Source organism: Gymnoscopelus microlampas, assembly GCF_963454915.1.
Source record: "Gymnoscopelus microlampas genome assembly, chromosome: 22".
Taxonomy (NCBI): domain Eukaryota; kingdom Metazoa; phylum Chordata; class Actinopteri; order Myctophiformes; family Myctophidae; genus Gymnoscopelus; species Gymnoscopelus microlampas.
In genome coordinates this window covers 43,811,549-43,833,157 of record NC_139959.1, presented here as the reverse complement: position 1 = coordinate 43,833,157, position 21,609 = coordinate 43,811,549, and the positions used below count along the sequence as shown (strand labels likewise).

The following is a 21,609-nucleotide window of genomic DNA, read 5'->3' as shown; positions in this document are numbered from 1 at the left end:
TTCAGAATTTACTTTAGTAAAAGTATTTCCTTTTTTTCTGATCTATTTCATTGACTGTAACCCTGACAGGTTTAATAAAGACGTAAAGATGAGTCAGTCTGTGGGGAGAGAGGGGAAGGGACCTGACAAACTGTCTCCAACACCCAGCCGTGTGTCCCTGAAGAGTGACCGGTCTAAAGGAAGAGCTCCTGACTTCAGTAATGAACCTGGACCTTCACACACAAAGTAAGTGAATCCTCCTACGAGACAAGTGGGTTAACTAACAAGCCTTACAGCTGAAAACCGCTGACAAACCTCTGAATATGTTTATGCTTTTGTCTTATAACAGTCTGTGTCATGTGTGAATATGTGTCTATTTATTTATTTGAAGGTTTTCTCTAACTCAAGAACTCTGATGACAGTCAGATCAGATGTGTCCCAGCACTGCAGCAGGCATTAGTGTTGAAAATAGTGTGGGGGTGGGGGGGGGACCAACACACAGTGGAACAGATGGTTAGTAAATGAATAGCTGGATATCACAACCGTGACACGTTGTGGGGAATTTGTGGCAGAGGTATTCGGAGGTTTTCCCTTTCTGGCGATATTATTTGGTACGGATTACAACAACAGTGGGCCTGTGGCATCTATCGATCAAGATCTATCGATCGAGACCCTGCTCAAGACCCTGATGCTAGATAGGAGAGTGTGGAGGGCATGGATTCAGGAGTCCCAAGTTGCTCTTGGCTTGACTGCACTCTCTCATCACACATGTGCACATTTAACTGAATAAACAAGACATAGAGTCTAATAACAGTGTGTCCTCCCTGTCCAATGTTTAGCTATAGATTGTAAGTTACTATGTGTGCAGTTTGTGAATGAAGTCATGCAAATGTCAATGTAGTGTTCAGTGGTGAAGCTGAACTACAGACAGGTTGCTTGTGTGCATGTCGTATCTATGACATCATGTATGGAATATTTATCTGTCTGTCTGTTTGTCCGTCCATGTATCTGTGCTACTGTCATTGTACTGTTTTAGTCCTATTTTCTACTATTCTTCTATTGTTTGTTGCTGCAATGTCAAGGAGCCTAAACCCAATAATCTTACTCTTTCATACTTGAACAAATGGCATATCGTTCACATGATAATAGTAGAAACATTTGTATGATTCCAGAAGTGTTCACCACAGACCAGAGTCTTCAGCAGCCAGCTGTTTGTCTATGCAGAGTGACCGGTCTAAAGGAAGAGCTCCTGACTTCAGTAATGAACCTGAACCTTCAGACACAAAGTATGTGAATCCTCCTATACGATATACACTATACTCTGTTTGTCTGTCTGTCTGTCTTTCTGTCTGTCTGTCCATCAGTCTGTCTAGATGCAAGCCCAGGTGTGCCGGAGAATTGAATTTATCACTTCAGTGTAACCACTTAGACCCTCTATACTTAGTAAAACAGACCTGAATTGCACTGTACTTGGTGTGTTATTTCCTAGACATATTTCATTTCATTTCAATGTGTAGTGTGGCCAATCAGCCACTGTGTGGCACAACTAAAAGTCTGGTATTCAGAATTTACTTTAGTAAAAGTACAAAAGTATTGCCATCTATCTATCAATCTATCGGTCTCGGCTAGACAGCACTCTCTCATCGCACATGTGCACATTTAACTGAAAAATAAGACATAGAGTCTAATAACAGTGTGTCCTCCCTGTCCAATGTTTAGCTATAGATTGTTATGTGTGCAATCTGGGAACCCAGACTGCCAACTGAAAAGGACAAACAGCGACATCTGCTGTTTGTTACTCTGTCAGTTGGCTTTGGGCGGAAGAAAACGTAGCACACGTGCGCCAAGATATATTTAAAAAATCACACCTGTGTGAAGGTAGCGGCGCCTTTGATATATTTTGTCATAGATGTGTTTCTACTAGAGAAACAATATTAAATCTCTGTAAATTTATTTCAAGGCTTCCAGTGGCACTAAATAGTGCCATTGGAAGCGATTCACCAAATGCATTCCAAGGTAAGTGGCAAAAACTGATCTGTCATAGCTGATAGAGTGGGTACCTAAAAAATAAACTTTGCGTGTGTCTGTCTGTCTGTCCTACACTGTCTCCCTCTCAGCTGTCCTACTGTCTGTCTCTCCTAGACTGTCTCCCTCTCAGCTGTCCTACTGTCTGTCTCTCCTACACTGTCTGTCTCTCAGCTGTCCTACTGTCTGTCTGTCCTACACTGTCTCCCTCTCAGCTGTCCTACTGTCTGTCTCTCCTACACTGTCTCCCTCTCAGCTGTCCTACTGTCTGTCTCTCCTACACTGTCTGTCTCTCAGCTGTCCTACTGTCTGTCTGTCCTACACTGTCTCCCTCTCAGCTGTCCTACTGTCTGTCTCTCCTACACTGTCTGTCTCTCAGCTGTCCTACTGTCTGTCTGTCCTACACTGTCTGTCTCTCAGCTGCCCTACTGTCTGTCTCTCCTACACTGTCTGTCTCTCAGCTGCCCTACTGTCTGTCTCTCCTACACTGTCTCTATAATATGTATTGTCAGCTACATAAGGAGTATGTGTCTCTGGGACAGTTGCACTGAGGTGTTTAGGACAGTATTGTTTATACTTCATATCTTGTTACAAATAGACAAAAACAAGACGCATTAAATGAATAAGATCATTATTAGGACACATGACACAGAGACAAAAGCATGGGAAGTCCAACCTGGGTCCTACCACACATTTACTGGCCTTCTTCTTGTGTTGTATTTTGTTCATTACTGTTACATTCAGTGTTGATGTGCAGGGGGGGGGGGGGGGTTGTTTATGGTGTTTATGTAACCCATGGTTGTTAACGCCAAAAGTAACTTGGTTAATTGTAATAATGTATTAATTAATTGCCGTTTGGTAACACGTCATATTAATAATATATAGATCTATGTTTACTGGTGTTATAGATCTATGTTTAATGGTTCTAATGATCTATGTTTAATGGTGTTATAGATCTATGTTTAATGGTGTTATAGATCTATGTTTACTGGTGTTATAGATCTATGTTTAATGGTGTTATAGATCTATGTTTACTGGTGTTATAGATCTATGTTTAATGGTTCTATAGATCTATGTTTAATGGTGTTATAGATCTATGTTTAATGGTGTTATAGATCTATGTTTACTGGTGTTATAGATCTATGTTTACTGGTGTTATAGATCTATGTTTAATGGTTCTATAGATCTATGTTTAATGGTGTTATAGATCTATGTTTAATGGTGTTATAGATCTATGTTTACTGGTGTTATAGATCTATGTTTAATGGTTCTATAGATCTATGTTTAATGGTGTTATAGATCTATGTTTAATGGTGTTATAGATCTATGTTTACTGGTGTTATAGATCTATGTTTACTGGTGTTATAGCAAGAGACATGTGACTCATATCAACTATGTTTATGTAACCAAACATAACAAATTATAACCATTCATTCTAATTCATGATGGCTTGAATATAAGCATTTTAATTTGTATCACATTCCTTTACTGCATGGGTCTTCAATAGGGGGTCTGGGACCCCTAGGGGGTCCTCAGTTACTACAGTGAGGCCACCAAATCTTAGTGTGAGCTAGCATCCCTATTCTGGGTGGAACAACAAAAGAACAGCTCAAAACATTACATTTAGCTAAAAAAAAAACATACTTTTAAAATCACTTCTGGTTTAAAATGTCTCATGCATGAGCGAGGAACACATTGAGTGTGCACGTGGGGTTTAACATGAGCTGATTTCACATGCACACTCACCCGTGTGTGTGTGTGTGTGTGTGTGTGTGTGTGTGTGTGTGTGTGTGTGTGCGTGTGCGTGCGTGCGTGCGTGCGTTCCTTTTTTCTGATCTATTTCATTGACTGTAACCCTGACAGGTTTAATACAGACCCAAAGATGGGTCAGTCTGTGGGGAGAGAGGGGAAGGGACCTGACAAACAGTCTCCAACACCGAGCCGTGTGTCCCTGAAGAGTGACCGGTCTAAAGGAAGAGCTCCTGACTTCAGTAATGAACCTGGACCTCCAGACACAAAGTAAGTGAATCCTCCTATGAGACTGTGGGTTAATTAACGAGCCTTACAGCTGAAGACAGCTGACAAACCTCTGAATATGTTTATGCTTTTGTCTTATAACAGTCTGTGTCATGTGTGAATATGTGTCTATTTATTTATTTGAAGGTTTTCTCTAACTCAAGAACTCTGATGACAGTCAGATCAGATGTGTCCCAGCACTGCAGCAGGCATTAGTGTTGAAAATAGTGTATGGGGGGGGGGGGAGACCAACACACAGTGGAACAGATGGTTAGTAAATGAATAGCTGGATATCACAACCGTGACGCGCTGTGGGGAATTTGTGGCAGAGGTATTCGGAGGTTTTCCCTTTCTGGCGATATTATTTCGTACGGATTACAACAACAGTGGGCCTGTGGCATCTATCGATCAAGATCTATCGATCGAGATCCTGCTCAAGACCCTGATGCTAGATAGGAGAGTGTCGAGGGCATGGATTCAGGAGTCCCAAGTTGCCCTTGGCTTGACTGCACTCTCTCATCACACATGTGCACATTTAACTGAATAAACAAGACATAGAGTCTAATAACAGTGTGTCCTCCCTGTCCAATGTTTAGCTATATATTGTAAGTTACTAAGTGTGCAGTTTGTGAATGAAGTGGTACAAATGTCAATGTAGTGTTCAGTGGTGAAGCTGAACTACAGACAGGTTGCTTGTGTGCATGTCCTATCTATGAAATCATGTATGGAATATTTATCTGTCTGTCTGTCTGTCTGTCTGTCTGTCTGTCTGTCTGTCTGTCTGTCTGTCTGTCTGTCCGTCCGTCCATGTATCTGTGCTACTGTCATTGTACTGTTTTAGTCCTATTTTCTACTATTCTTCTATTGTTTGTTGCTGCAATGTCAAGGAGCCTAAACCCAATAATCTTACTCTTTCATACTTGAACAAATGACATACAGTTCACATGATAATAGTAGAAACATTTGTATGATTCCAGAAGTGTTCACCACAGACCAGAGTCTTCAGCAGCCAGCTGTGTGTCTATGCAGAGTGACCGGTCTAAAGGAAGAGCTCCTGACTTCAGTAATGAACCTGAACCTTCAGACACAACGTATGTGAATCCTCTGTCTGTCTGTCTGTCTGTCTGTCTGTCTGTCTGTCTGTCTGTCTGTCTGTCTGTCTGTCTGTCTGTCTGTCTGTCTGTCTGTCTGTCTGTCTGTCTGTCTGTCTGTCTGTCTGTCTGTCTGTCTGTCTGTCTGTCTGTCTGTCTGTCTGTCTGTCTGTCTGTCCGTCCGTCCGTCCGTCCGTCCGTCCGTCCGTCCGTCCGTCTGCCTAGATGCAAGCCCAGGTGTGCCGGAGAATTTAATTTATCACTTCAGTGTAACCACTTAGACCCTCTATACTTAGTAAAACAGACCTGAATTGCACTGTACTTGGTGTGTTCTTTCCTAGACATATTTCATTTCATTTCAATGTGTAGTGTGGCCATTCAGCCACTTTGTGGCACAAGTAAAAGTCTTGTATTCAGAATTTACTTTAGTAAAAGTATTTCCTTTTTTTCTGATCTATTTCATTGACTGTAACCCTGACAGGTTTAATAAAGACGTAAAGATGAGTCAGTCTGTGGGGAGAGAGGGGAAGGGACCTGACAAACTGTCTCCAACACCCAGCCGTGTGTCCCTGAAGAGTGACCGGTCTAAAGGAAGAGCTCCTGACTTCAGTAATGAACCTGGACCTTCACACACAAAGTAAGTGAATCCTCCTACGAGACAAGTGGGTTAATTAACAAGCCTTACAGCTGAAAACCGCTGACAAACCTCTGAATATGTTTATGCTTTTGTCTTATAACAGTCTGTGTCATGTGTGAATATGTGTCTATTTATTTATTTGAAGGTTTTCTCTAACTCAAGAACTCTGATGACAGTCAGATCAGATGTGTCCCAGCACTGCAGCAGGCATTAGTGTTGAAAATAGTGTGGGGGTGGGGGGGGGACCAACACACAGTGGAACAGATGGTTAGTAAATGAATAGCTGGATATCACAACCGTGACACGTTGTGGGGAATTTGTGGCAGAGGTATTCGGAGGTTTTCCCTTTCTGGCGATATTATTTGGTACGGATTACAACAACAGTGGGCCTGTGGCATCTATCGATCAAGATCTATCGATCGAGACCCTGCTCAAGACCCTGATGCTAGATAGGAGAGTGTGGAGGGCATGGATTCAGGAGTCCCAAGTTGCTCTTGGCTTGACTGCACTCTCTCATCACACATGTGCACATTTAACTGAATAAACAAGACATAGAGTCTAATAACAGTGTGTCCTCCCTGTCCAATGTTTAGCTATAGATTGTAAGTTACTATGTGTGCAGTTTGTGAATGAAGTCATGCAAATGTCAATGTAGTGTTCAGTGGTGAAGCTGAACTACAGACAGGTTGCTTGTGTGCATGTCGTATCTATGACATCATGTATGGAATATTTATCTGTCTGTCTGTCTGTCCGTCCATGTATCTGTGCTACTGTCATTGTACTGTTTTAGTCCTATTTTCGACTATTCTTCTATTGTTTGTTGCTGCAATGTCAAGGAGCCTAAACCCAATAATCTTACTCTTTCATACTTGAACAAATGGCATATCGTTCACATGATAATAGTAGAAACATTTGTATGATTCCAGAAGTGTTCACCACAGACCAGAGTCTTCAGCAGCCAGCTGTTTGTCTATGCAGAGTGACCGGTCTAAAGGAAGAGCTCCTGACTTCAGTAATGAACCTGAACCTTCAGACACAAAGTATGTGAATCCTCCTATACGATATACACTATACTCTGTTAGTCTGTCTGTCTGTCTTTCTGTCTGTCTGTCCATCAGTCTGTCTAGATGCAAGCCCAGGTGTGCCGGAGAATTGAATTTATCACTTCAGTGTAACCACTTAGACCCTCTATACTTAGTAAAACAGACCTGAATTGCACTGTACTTGGTGTGTTATTTCCTAGACATATTTCATTTCATTTCAATGTGTAGTGTGGCCAATCAGCCACTGTGTGGCACAACTAAAAGTCTGGTATTCAGAATTTACTTTAGTAAAAGTACAAAAGTATTGCCATCTATCTATCAATCTATCGGTCTCGGCTAGACAGCACTCTCTCATCGCACATGTGCACATTTAACTGAAAAATAAGACATAGAGTCTAATAACAGTGTGTCCTCCCTGTCCAATGTTTAGCTATAGATTGTTATGTGTGCAATCTGGGAACCCAGACTGCCAACTGAAAAGGACAAACAGCGACATCTGCTGTTTGTTACTCTGTCAGTTGGCTCTGGGCGGAAGAAAACATAGCACACGTGCGCCAAGATATATTTAAAAAATCACACCTGTGTGAAGGTAGCGGCGCCTTTGATATATTTTGTCATAGATGTGTTTCTACTAGAGAAACAATATTAAATCTCTGTAAATTTATTTCAAGGCTTCCAGTGGCACTAAATAGTGCCATTGGAAGCGATTCACCAAATGCATTCCAAGGTAAGTGGCAAAAACTGATCTGTCATAGCTGATAGAGTGGGTACCTAAAAAATAAACTTTGCGTGTGTATAAATGTGGTACCAGATATGTATGTGTTATGAAATAATCTATACAATTTATAAGCTGTACCCAGAGTGTTTATGTTCCGGACTTTTACAGTTTATATAAACCATCTAATTTTGTATTCATGATATAATATTGATGTCATGAATAGTTCCCTTGCCTGACCAATCAGAACGTTGACGGGCCCGACCAATCAGACGTTGACGGAAAAGCCAGGTATAGAGCAGGACCATCGCCGTTAAAAATACATACAAAAAAATAAGGGGGAAAAGCATGAGAAAATAAAAATATATACAAAAGAAAACATGAGGAAATAAAGAATAAACCTTGACATCATAGTGATGTCATGAATAGTCCCCTTGCCTGACAAATCAGAACCTTGACAGGCCTGACCAATCAGAACCTTGACGGGCCTGACCAATCAGAACCTTGACGGGCCTGACCAATCAGAACCTTGACGGGCCTGACCAATCAGAACGTTGACGGAAAAGCCAGGTATAGAGCAGGACCATCGCCGTTAAAAATACATACAAAAAAAGAAGGGGGAAAAGCATGAGAAAATAAAAATATATACAAAAAAAACATGAGGAAATAAAAAATAAACCTTGACATCATAGTGATGTCATGAATAGTCCCCTTGCCTGACAAATCAGAACCTTGACGGGCCTGACCAATCAGAACGTTGACGGACCTGACCAATCAGAACGTTGGCGAGCCTGACCAATCAGAACGTTGACGGACCTGACCAATCAGAACGTTGGCGAGCCTGACCAATCAGAACGTTGGCGAGCCTGACCAATCAGAACGTTGACGCAAAAGCCAGGTATAGAGGGCTAATATCCGCTCTAGCGCCGCTAAAAAGGTAGGGTCATCTACGTCATTTTCGCTATCATGCAATTCCAGCCGGCAGATTCGTCGCACCATGGGAGCCAGACTGCAGCCGTGAGTTCAGTGGAATGCGTTGGAGTTAATGAGAGCCCGGTGGATCAGCTCATGAACAAAATATATTTCTGAATGACTGAGACCTTTGTAAAGTAATTGCTTCTGGAAAATAAAAGAAGACATATCACACATTGTTTTCTGCTGGGTTGCTTTTCAATTTGTCCACTGTATAAGTTTATTGAGCTATCTAAAGAGCACAAAGTAGGCGATACTGCCGAGACAGAAACCAGTTTTGCCATGTCCACTTATTATAAGCGACTTTGGGCTTATTTTTCGGTGAAGTTGCTTGTAAATATTGGTAGTTGCGGGTTGCGGTTTTATGGGCTTTTTTCTAAAGTGTAGTTGATTATTTGGACTTGGGCTTCACAATTAAAAAAATATGTTTATGTCATGGACCCTCAAATTAATATGTATTCGTCCCTAACCCCCATCTGAAAGTACCAGATTTGTGTTGTTAGTGTTTCAAAAATCCTCAATATTTCACATTTTAGTTCAAGATTTTTTTTTTAAATAGCAGATCTACAAGCTCACAACGCGTTGTGAGCTTGTAGATCGGCTATTTTCAATGTATACAGTAAAGGTTTAAAGTGCTCATAATGGCCTAGTGCAAGTCTTCAACAGGGGTCCGCAACGCCTAGGGGGTCCGCGAGGTACTGCAGGGGGTCCGCAGAATTGTTGCTTGATTAGACAATAAAAATAAAAATAAATTATACATACATATATATACAAATATTTGATATATATATATGTTTTTTAAATATCCATTTGTCTTCATATATTTTTTAAAAACATTTTCCACATTTATGTATTAAATAAATGATGATATCTATAAATGATTCTGTCCATTTTGAATAGCTTGTATACATGATTATTGTGCAATTGATAGATTGTTGTTCTCGGTTAATAAAGTATGTTTATAAATGGCAGTGCGGCCACCCTACTCACTGTACCCTGTACATGTTTGTTTAATATAAAAGCACGAATATATTAATCTGTCTATTATTTTTAATAGCTTAGTATTGATGCAAAATATCATGTATGTTTATGAAACACAATTGTATACATAATTATACAATATATGGGGTCGAGGTAGGGTAGGGGGTCCCTGCTCCATCTCCCCATCAGTTTGGGAAAACGTTGAAGACCCCTGGCACCCGGTGCTTCTTTTGGGCTTGTTTTCCTAGACCTGATTGCTTATTTCTGGCAACACTGCCAGAGACGATTTTTATACAGTCTATGGACGATACATGCCGCTGTTTAGATGCCTCAATAAAATTATACAGTGTGCTAAAAAGAATCCGAATTGATTGGATAAAAACCTGTGATATGTCTTCTTTTACATTCCTGAACCGATTATCTGACAAAGGACACAATCGTTCAGAAATAGTGTTTGTTCACAAGCTGGTCCAGATGGCTGCCATAGACTTCATAGTATTTCACCAAACTTCCTGTTCCAGTTTTGGCTCCCATGCGCATCAATGGCGTCTGCTATGCAAGCAATGGCGTCGGCCCGCCCCTTAGGCTGTCCCTTCCTTGTTTTCTAATTTCCTTGACGTGCGCAAGGAAACCAGGGTTTTGGTCTGCCTTCAGCGCATCACTTCCGGTGGTGCGACTATGTTTTCATTCCCACTAACAATATTTCTACACGGAACACTAACACCACTTCTCCCAGAGAACATGGATGGTTTTGGTTATAAGCCCACTTGTTTCTATGATGAAAGAGTAAGTTGAAATGTGAATATCTTTCCGTGGTTTTGTCTGCTCCAGCCACTCCTAGAGTGCCGGTCCCAAGCCCGGAAAAATGGGGAGGGTTGCGTCAGGAAGGGCATCCGGCGTAAAACCTATGCCAAATAAACTATGCGGATCAGGATACAGGCTTCTATACCGGATCGGTCGAGGCCCGGGTTAACAACGACCGCCTCCGGCGTCGCAGACCAGCAGGGCGCCGGTGGAAATTGGGCTACTGTAGGTAGAAAGAAAAGAAGAGGAGGGGAGCATGTCCAGAGGAGGAGGGAGAAGAGAGCGGGGAGGAGGGAGGAGGTGAGGGTAGGAACCCTGAACGTTGGCACCATGTCTGGCAAAGGGGGTGAGATAGTGGATATGATGGAGAGAAGAAAGGTAGACATATTGTGCGTGCAGGAGACCAAGTGGAAGGGGAGTAAGGCCAGGAGTATGTGGAGAGGGTACAAACTCCTCTACTATGGGGTGGACGGGAAAAGAAATGGGGTAGGAGTAATCCTAAAGGAGGAGTATGCTAGTGGAGTGGTAGAAGTGAGGAGAATATCAGACAGAGTGATAGCTGTGAAACTTGTGAGGGAAGGGCTAATACTTAATATCATTAGCGCATATGCCCCCCAGGTGGGATGTGGGATGGAAGAGAAAGAAGAATTCTGGAGCAGGGTAGATGAAGTGGTAGAGAGCATACCCGCAGGGGAGAGAGTTGTGATTGGAGCAGACTTCAATGGGCATGTAGGAGAAGGTAACAAGGGAGATGAGGAGGTGATAGGAAAGTATGGTGCCAAGCAGAGAAATGTAGAAGGTTAGATGGTGGTAGACTTTGCAAAAAGGATGAGGATGGCAGTAGTGAATACATACTTCACGAAGAGGGAGGAGCACAGGATAACATACAAGAGTGGGGGGAGGAGCACACAGGTAGACTATATCCTATGTAGAAGGGGTGGTCTGAAAGAGGTTAGGGATTGCAAGGTGATTGCAGGAGAGAGTGTAGCTAGACAGCACCGGATGGTGGTCTGTAGAATGACAGTGGAGGCCAAGAGGAAGAAAGTCCAGGGAGGGAAGAGAGAGCGACGGATCAAATGGTGGAAGCTAAAGAGAGAGGATTGTTGTGGGGAGTTCAGGGAGGAGGTCAAACAGGCGTTAGGTAGGAGAAAAGAGCTGCCGGTAGGTTGGCCAGCCACAGCAGAAGTTATGAGGGAGGCAGCAAGAAAGGTACTTGGCATGTCTACAGGAAAAAGGAAGCAAGAAAAGGAGCCCTGGTGGTGGAATGAGGAAGTGCAGGAAAGTGTACAGAGGAAGAAGTTGGCGAAGAAGAAGTGGGATAGGATGGGAGATGAAGAGAGTAGACAGGCATACAAGGCGACACGGCAGGAGGTGAAGAGAGAGGTGGCAAAGGCAAAGGAAAGGGTATTTAGTGAGTTGTATGAGAGGCTGGAAACCAAGGAAGGAGAAAAGGACTTATATAGATTAGCTAGACAGAGGGACCAGGCAGGGAAGGATATACAGCAGGTTAGAGTGATAAAGGATAAGGAGGGCAAGGTGCTTACCAGTGAGGACAGTGTGATGGGAAGGTGGAAGGAGTATTTTGAAGAGTTGATGAATGAAGAAAATGAGCGAGAGAGGAGGACAGACAGTGCGGAGGCAGTGAACCAGCTATGAGGGGAATGAAGAGAGGGAAGGCGGTAGGACCAGACGATATACCAGCGGAAGCCTGGAGTTGCCTAGGAGAGTTAGCAGTGGACTTTTTGGCAAGATTGTTCAACAACATCTTGGCCAATGAGAAAATGCCAGAGGAGTGGAGGCAAAGCGTCCTAGTGCCCATTTTTAAGAACAAGGGAGATGCACAGAGCTGCAGCAATTACAGGGGTATAAAGCTGATCAGCCATAGCATGAAGCTCTGGGAAAGAGTAGTAGAGACCAGATTGAGAGCAGAGGTGGACATCAGCGAGCAGCAGTATGGGTTCATGCCAGGGAAAAGCACAACAGATGCATTGTTCGCCCTGAGAATGTTGATGGAGAAGTATAGAGAAGGACAAAAGGAGCTACACTGTGTATTTGTAGACCTAGAAAAGGCATACGATAGGGTACCAAGAGAGGAGCTGTGGCACTGTATGAGGAAGTCAGGAGTGGCAGAAAAGTATGTGAGAGTAGTACAGGACATGTATGAGGGTAGTGAGACGGTGGTGAAGTGTGCAGTGGGAGTGACAGAGGGTTTCAAGGTCGGGGTGGGATTGCATCAAGGGTCGGCCCTCAGCCCATTCTTATTCGCCATGATGATGGACAGGCTGACAGATGAGGTCAGGCAGGAGGCCCCGTGGACAATGATGTTTGCAGACGACATCGCAATTTGTAGTGAGAGCAGGGAGCAGGTAGAAGAAAACCTAGAGAAGTGGAGACACGCACTGGAGAGAAGAGGGATGAGAGTGAGTAGGAGCAAGACAGAGTACATGTGTGTAAATGAGAGGGAGGAAGGAGGGGGGGTGAAGATGCAGGGAGTGGAGGTACCGAAAGTGCACGAGTTTAAATACTTGGGGTCAACGGTGCAGAGTAGTGGAGATTGTGGCAGGGAGGTGAAGAAGAGAGTGCAGGCGGGGTGGTGCGGGTGGAGAAGGATGACTGGGGTGATCTGTGACAGAATGGTACCAGCGAGAGTGAAGGGAAGGGTCTATAGCAGTGTCGTGAGACCAGCCATGCTGTATGGACTAGAGACTGTGGTACTGGCCAGCAGGCAGGTGACGGAGCTGGAGGTGGCAGAGATGAAAATGCTGCGCTTCTGTCTGGGAGTGACGAGAGTGGACAAGATCAGAAATTAGTACATAAGGGGAAGTGCTCACGTGGAGCCGCTGGGACAGAAAGTGAGAGAGGCAAGACTGAGGTGGTATGGACGTGTGCGGAGAAGGGAAGGGGAGTACATTGGGAGGAGGATGCTGGAGATGGAGCTGCCAGGGAAGAGGAGGAAGGGAAGGCCGAAGAGAAGGTACATGGACGCGGTGAAGGAGGACATGAAGGCAGTGGGCGTGATGGAGGAGGATGCAGAGGACCGAGCCAGATGGAAGCGAATGATCCGCTGTGGCAACCCCTGACGGGAGCAGCCGAAAGACAAAGAAGAAGAAGGTTTTGTCTGCTCCGCGGACGCTATTGTTAAATTAGTTTCGGTTAGTTTCGAGTGGGGAAGGATCGACGGACACGTGGGTGAATCCCGCCCACTACATTTGATTGGGATCTGAAGGCACGCCCAGTGCGTACACGTTATGACGAACCTCCCCGACAGATTCCAACGCAGAGCAGAATCTGTTCTTGAGAGAATACTATGTGTGCAGTTTGTGAATGAAGTAACCATATAACCATTTTAAAAATGATATTCGATATATTTTGATGAACGTGAACGTAGCGTTTACGTGGGGAATATAATAATACTATAATATATATAATATAATATTCACCCGCAGCTGGGTTTAACGAGACAGCAGCCAAAATGAAAATGCGACGTTTCCTAAACGTGCTCATCACAGATGACCGCACTGAGGCGATTTAAAATGGGGCCGATGTTTTGTTTCTAAGTCTAAGCTTGCCTTTCAGTAAAACAGCATTTGATAGACATAAATATTACCTACATATTACTGATTAGAGAGAATTTTATATTGTTGTAATCAGTTAATTATTTCCTGCATAATCGATGAATAAAACTGACGTGTAAAGTGGAGCATTGCATTGCAGATGCACAAATTGTCTTCTTTAAATAGACTATCATCTTATATAAATACAATTGACACAAGCAATTGACACCCTTTCTTCTGCTGATTATAGTAAAATTAGAATCACAGAGATTTGTTGACAATAGTACAATAGTAGCCTAGTACAGAGAGTTGCATGCTTTGCGTCCTGTCTCCACAAAGCCATTGCATTGTGTGCCATTTGCGGGTGCTTTTAGAATCCACTGTGCCCCCTCCCAAAGCCGTACCCATGTGTGTGTGCAGAATAGAAATGCTGGGGATATAGCAACAACACGCCCACGCGCACGCCTCCACGCGCAAATAACGGTGTCGGCATAATGGGTGACAGGTATAGCAGGTGCAGAATAACGTTTTGAGACAGCGCAGCTCCCTTATCCGTATTTAACAGGTTTAGGGTAAGGTTTAGGATTCAGGGGCGACTGGGGAATAGAGCCCTATGGGAGCTATCCCAAGGCAAAGCCAGGAAAGGCAAGAAGCACCACCTACGTAGATGCTCTGCAGTGTGACAGCTTAGCTAACAACACTGTACAGCTCAAGACCCTGATGCTAGATAGGAGAGTGTGGAGGGCAGCGATTCAGGAGTCCTGAGTTGGTCTTGGCTTGACAGCACTCTCTCATCATCACACATGTGCACATTTAACTGAAAAACAAGACATAGAGTCTAATAACAGTGTGTCCTCCCTGTCCAATGTTTAGCTATAGATTGTAAGTTACTATGTGTGCAGTTTGTGAAAGAGGTTGTACAAATTACAATGTAGTGTTCAGTGGTGAAGCTGAACTACAGACAGGTTGCTTGTGTGCATGTCCTATCTATGAAACAATTTATGGAATATTTATCTGTCTGTCTGTCTGTCTTTCCGTCCATGTATCTGTGCTACTGTCATTGTACTGTTTTAGTCCTATTTTCTACTATTCTTCTATTGTTTATTGCTGCGATGTCAAGGAGTCCCCATAACCCACTCTTTCATACTTGAACAAATGACATGTTGTTCATGATAATAGTAGAAACATTTGTATGATTCCAGAAGTGTTCACCACAGACCAGAGTCTTCAGCAGTCAGCTGTGTGTCTATGCAGAGTGACCGGTCTAGAAACAGAGCTCCTGACTTCAATGAACCTGAACCCGAGTATGTGAATCAATATACACTATAATATACACTATACTCTCTGTCTGTCTGTCTGTCTGTCTGTCTGTCTGTCTGTCTATCTGTCCTACCGTCCGTCCGTCCGTCCGTCCGTCCGTCCGTCCGTCCGTCTCTCTAGACGCAAGCCCAGATGTGCCAGAGAAATGAATTTATCTCTCCAGTGTAACCACATAGACCCTCTATACTTAGTAAAAAAGACCTGAATTGCACTGTACTTGGTGCATTCTTTTTCAATTTACAGAAAATAACTTCACCAAAAAGCAGATCTACAGTGGTACCAAGCTGGTCGTCACTATTTTCAAAACAGTACCTTGAGGCGGCGATGGGTACCTTTCTCAGCCGCTCCCCCAGATTCTCAGTCCCGCCCCCTAAACATATTGTATTTTATTTCAATGTGTAGTGTGGCCATTCAGCCACTGGGTGGCGCAAGTAAAAGTCTGGTATTCAGAATATACTTTAGTAAAAGTAAAAAAGTATTGGCATCGATCGATCGCCAGGTGTGCCTTGGCACCGAAAAGGTTGGCAAACACTGCTCTACAGGGACCTACCATGGGTCAGAGAGAAAAGGATGAGGGTCAGGCACACTGAACTAATGGCAAGCAAACTGACACTATGGGAGCTATCCCAGGGCAAAGCCAGGAAAGGCAAGAAGCACACCACCTAGATGAACTGCTGTGTGACAGCTTAGATAACAACACTGTAGAGCTCAAGACCCCGATAATAGATAAGAGAGTGTGGAGGGAAGCGATTCAGGAGTCCTGAGTTGGTCTTGGCTTGACTGCACTCTCTCATCACACATGTGCACATTTAACTGAAAAACAAGACATAGAGTCTAATAACAGTGTGTCCTCCCTGTCCAATGTTTAGCTATAGATTGTAAGTTACTATGTGTGCAGTTTGTGAAAGAAGTCGTACAAATTACAATGTAGTGTTCAGTGGTGAAGCTGAACTACAGACAGGTTGCTTGTGTGCATGTCCTATCTATGAAACAATTTATGGAAAATGTATCTGTCTGTCTGTCTGTCCATCCATTTATCTGTGCCACTGTCATTGTACTGTTTTAGTCCTATTTTCTACTATTCTTCTATTGTTTGTTGCTGCGATGTAAAGGAGCCCCCAAAACCCACTCTTTCATACTTGAACAAATGACATGTTGTTCCCATGATAATAGTAGAAACATTTGTATGATTCCAGAAGTGTTCACCACAGACCAGAGTCTTCAGCAGCCAGCTGTGTGTCTCTGCAGAGTGACCGGTCTAAAGGATTGGTTCCTGACTTCAATGAACCTGAACCCGAGTATGTGAATCAATATACACTATAATATACACTATACTCTCTGTCTGTCTGTCTCTCTGTCTGTCTCTCTGTCTGTCTGTCTGTCTGTCTGTCTGTCTGTCTGTCTGTCTGTCTGTCTGTCTGTCCTACCGTCCGTCCGTCCGTCCGTCTCTCTAGACGCAAGCCCAGGTGTGCCAGAGAATTGAATTTATCTCTTCAGTGTAACCACGTAGACCCTCTATTCTTAGTAAAACAGACCTGAATTGCACTGTACTTGGTGCATTCTTTTTCAATTTACAGAAAATAACTTCACCAAAAATCTACAGTGGTATCAAGCTGGTCGTCACTATTTTCAAAACAGTACCTTGAGGCGGCGATGTGTACCTTTCTCAGCCGCTCCCCCAGATTCTCAGTCCCGCCCCCTAAACATATTGTATTTTATTTCAATGTGTAGTGTGGCCATTCAGCCACTGGGTGGCGCAAGTAAAAGTCTGGTACAGTGTAACCACGTAGACCCTCTATACTTAGTAAAACAGACCTGAATTGCACTGTACTTGGTGCGTTCTTTTTCAATTTACAGAAACTAACTTCACCATTTTTTTTACTTGAGTAAAAGTATCTATACCTCAATGTAGAAATACTCTGTTACAAGTACAAGTCTGGTATTCAGAATTTACTTTAGTAAAAGTATAAAAGTGTTGGCATCAAATATACTTAAAGTACCAACAGTAAAAGTACTTATTATGCAGAATATCCCATTTCAAGTTTTCTAAATGTATAAAAATTGTTTGAAAATAGCAGATCTACAAGCTACAAGTGTGAGCTTGTAGATCGGCTATTTTCAAATGGCCGAAATATATATAGGGCTGAAGTGGTTAGTGTGTTTTGTAATTTCTCTCAAAATCTACAAAGTAACTATAACCCTAGGTTACAACAGTAACCCAGGTTTTATTAGTAATGTAAGAATGGTACTTACTATGGGATATCATCGCCCTCTAGCGATGCCACAGAGCAAACACACCAATCTCCCGAGCAACAATCCTCACAGACGATTGGTAAAGGGTTAGTGTGACGTAAAAAAACGGCGACCGGTTGTAGTATAAATACTCTTACGTCATCAGCGCTCGACCTCGGAACCTTCTACTCTGCATGCTAGCTTGCACTCAGAGGGGGTTCTAACGTAAGTACCATTCTTACATTACTAATAAAACCTGGGTTACAGTTGTAACCTAGGGTTATTACTTACTATGGGACACATACACGTCCCCCGGGGGAGCCCACAGTTCCACCAACCCCACCCAATGCCACCCAAGGCCATAGGTCAAATCCCCGACTTGACCCTGGCCACCAGGCAGCCCATGACCCCACAGGATCATGGATCAGGAGGATGTAAGTCAAGACCTTGACAGACTTTACGTCCTGGCCCTAGCCACTAGTCCAGACAACTCCAGTCTGACTAAAGTTTGGCAGGGAAACCAAGGCCTCCTCCTCCCAGGACCTTGTCTATCAGGTCCCGAGAGGGCAAGGAAGGCTTAGCCAGGACCATACAGAGAGACCAAGCCCCTAGGCCTGTCTCGTCACCTGTATGTCTGGAACCAGCCACTGCGTAAAAGGTGTTGAAAAACGCATGCCCTAAGGCCCTGCATTTCCAACCTACCGTGGCGCAGCCACTACACCCAGGACTGTGCGCCATCTCAGATGCCGCCACGTCCAAGCTGTAGAAAGACACGAATGTCAACGGCGACGACCAGTTGGCAGCCGAGCATATGTCCTGCAGCGACACCCCTTTATAAAGGGCCCATGATGCAGACACACTCCGAGTAGAATGCGCTCTCAGTCCCACAGGGACCGCAGTGCCACTACTCCCATATGCCAACCGAATCGCCTCCACAATCCATCTGGACAGAGTCGGTTTAGCCACCGCCGTCCTACGGCCTCGGCCGTAAGAGACGAAAAGCTGAGGCGACACCCGACCAGCTGCCGTCATCTGACAGTAGAGCCTCAAGGCTCTCACCGGACAGAGACAATGCAACCGTTTATCCTCTGCCGAGGCAAACGGTGGAGGGTGAAAAGCCCCCAGCTCTACCGGAGCTCTGGCGACCACACCGGTTTTGGACACATATGCCAAATTGGGGTTCAACAAAACCCTCTGGCCATTGTCCGAGAACCGCATGCAATCCTCACTCACAGAGAGTGCTTGCATGTCGCCTACATGTTTTGCCGTGCAAAGGGCCAAAAGGAGCGTCGTCTTGAAACTGACAATGCGCAGGCACGCCGTTTCAAGAGGCTCAAATGGAGGCCTGCACAGTGCCGTCAGCACTAAGGCCAGGTCCCATTTAGGAAACAAAGGTCTGTTCACTGGCTATGGAAACAGGTTCCCGGGCGTCAGAGGAAGGCTTTTGAGAACCGTCGTCACGATGGCCTTGGACTCCGACACCAGGTCGAGCCACTGGGCCCTCTCCAGGTCCGCCGTGAGGGCCATGGCCCGACCCGACCACATTATGGCGTTGCAGCTGCAGAGTATGGCCAACTGTACCAGCTGGGCGAGCTCCGTGGCGTCGTCGATGAATGTGATGTGCAGGTCCACCGCCGTGTCTGACTCCAGTAGAGGCCTGGCTACTAGCTCCTTGAGCTTCTCCGCGGCCGACCCCTGGAGCATCGACCCCGCGTTCAGCGCCTTCACAGCAGACGTGGAGGCCTTGTAGAGCACGGCGTGTGCACCGGAGAGGGCCTTCATCTTCGGGTTGGTAAAGGTGGGGTGTCCGCATCTGCGGTCCTTGCCTACCCGACCCGGTTTGGCGTTCTCGATGGCGGTGGCTAGGTCCCCGTCCATGGGTGGGAGACCAGCCACCCCCAGGTCGACCCCCGTGGCGATGTCGGCGTTGAAGCCTAGCGGCACTGGCTCCCGACGAACCGCCCAGGAGTATTGCACCGCGTCTCTGACTCCGCCGGCCTCTGGGAGCAACTTGGAGTCGACCACACGAGGGGGGAGGGGCGCCAGTCCCTGGAATCCTGGTCTGGGGACCCCGACTGACGACCTCGCAGGCTCCGTCGGCTGTGCAAGGCCGCACCTCGCCATAGCACGACGTAGCACGATGATAACGGGCTCCCCGGAGACCTTGGCCTCCTGGCTAGGCTCCGGGGAGGCCGTCGCCTCCTCTGGCCCCGGTACCGGAGGGTCTGGGCTGACCATCGTTACCTCCGGTTCCTGATAGGAGGTCATGGTGTCGTCGTCCTCCTCCGCTTCCGGGCGAGAGATTCGTCCTCCTCGCTGTCGTCGTCGTAGCATCCTGGGAGCTCCGTGTCTCCCCAGTTGGTTACGGACGAGGTGGGGGTGTGGAGGAGGTCATCGCTACCCTGGGAAGGTCCGATGGCCTCGTCGACGACGCTCCCTGGGGACTGGGGAGCCAGCCTGGCCTCCCCAGTCCGTTTGGGGATTGCTCCACTGGAGCGTGGAGCCGAGTGGAGCGGAGGGCCCATAGCCCCCCTGCTAGTGCTAGCCGCCTGCGCTCTGGGTGCTTTGGCGGGCGGCGCCTCGGGGCTAGCACTGCCGTTAGCTGCTAGCGCTAGGTTTCCGGCCCTGTCGAGACGTCTCTCCAACTGGGTCGGAGACAAAGCGCCACAGGGGCCACAGCCATGCTCCGCCTCCGTGCTGCGGTGCGCGGCCCAGGCGTGTGTGAGCCCCAGGCAGGACAAACACAGAGTGTGCTCGTCCTCTGCTGCGATGAGGAGTCGACATCCCCTCCTGCCGCAGGGACGAGGAGACTCCATCTTGTTGTTGTTGTTGTTGTTTTTGACACGAGGTGGTCAAACAAAGGCTAAGCTAGCCTAGCCTAGCACTAGCTTAGACGCTCGTGGCTCGAATACAGAGAGGATAGGAAAGTTGAATAAAGTTGAATAAAGTTGAAAACTCGGGAGAGTTATAACAGAAACTTATTTCATCACGAAAGCACCCGTGAAGGAACAATTTGTGCCCTCGCTTCAGGTTGTGTTGGAATTCGCTAAGTTTCTCCGATGTTTCGTTCAGCTCCGAGTGCATGCAGCCACTGCAGAGTAGAAGAAGAGGTTGAGCGCTGGCTGATGACGCAAGAGTATTTATACTACAACCGGTCGCCGTTTTTTTACGTCACACTAACCCTTTACCAATCGTCTGTGAGGATTGTTGCTCGGGAGATCGGTGTGTTTGCTCTGTGGCATCACTAGAGGGCGATGATATCCCATAGTAAGTACCATTCTGGAACTTACGCTATAATAACCAAAGTTTTCATGTAATTGTATTGGAGTAAAAGTACAATATTTTCCTCTGAGATGTAGTGGTTTAGAAGTAAAAATATTGGAAATACTCCAGTATAGTAAAAGTACCTCAAAATTGTACTTAAGTACAGTACTTGAGTAAATGGACTTTCAAACACGGGGAGACACACATTTTTTCAAAATTAGCAATTTGCAAATTTGTTTTTGTGCAATTTAATGTCTCTTGTCATTTGAGATTTATTTGGCTATTCAAAAATAGCAACTCTACAAGCTCATAGTTTGAGTGCCACACTATGACCTTGTAGATCTGCTGTTTTTGAAAAATTGTGTGTGAATAAATAAAATTAAGGTAGCCTACATGAGAAATTAAAAAGTAGTATGTTTTACCATGAGGGACTATCATCATTGCCAAACGGATCACCTGTTTCAATTTGACCTGTGTTATTATTTTTAATCAAATAAAATGACATGGTTGTGTAATTATTAAACGTGTTTACATTCAGTAGCCTACAGCAGTGACTTTGTACCGTTATGAGTGACTCGTGTGTGTCTGCTCTGCTGTGTTCAGTCTGTGAGAGGGCTGTACCTGATTTATGCTTAGTTGCACGACGGTGTCCCATGGAAAACTATCCGATCTACAAGACCACAAAGCGATACATTCGCAACGCGTTGTGGTCTTGTAGAATGGCTTGCATTCGGCACGCGACACCGCTGTACATCGAGCTTGACTTGAAGCTGCTTGCTCAGAGCTCATATGCTGATGCAATATCGTGAGACCGGTTGCTGTGTAAGGTTACAGGAGCCCACATTTTGTATGTATTTGATGCTGGGAACTGGAGTTATGGCTGTTTAAAGCCCAGCCAATAGGAGCACAGTGGGGGCGGGGCTTAAGAATTTACAGCTCGTCCCTATTGGTGGTCTTAGTCCACATACCAAATTTG

General features: G+C 45.2%; 1 protein-coding gene across 1 annotated transcript in view; it reads left to right on the top strand.

Annotated features, from left to right (window-relative positions):
• LOC311039183 (uncharacterized protein) overlaps positions 1–21,609 on the top strand; it is a 396,442-nt gene that overhangs the window by 348,924 nt on the left and 25,909 nt on the right. The window contains exons 7-12 of the mRNA XM_084048852.1: positions 70–225; positions 1,152–1,265; positions 3,868–4,023; positions 4,998–5,111; positions 5,593–5,748; positions 6,675–6,788. Coding sequence (XP_083904978.1) covers positions 70–225; positions 1,152–1,265; positions 3,868–4,023; positions 4,998–5,111; positions 5,593–5,748; positions 6,675–6,788 — 810 coding nt within the window. The remainder of the gene's footprint in view (positions 1–69; positions 226–1,151; positions 1,266–3,867; positions 4,024–4,997; positions 5,112–5,592; positions 5,749–6,674; positions 6,789–21,609) is intronic.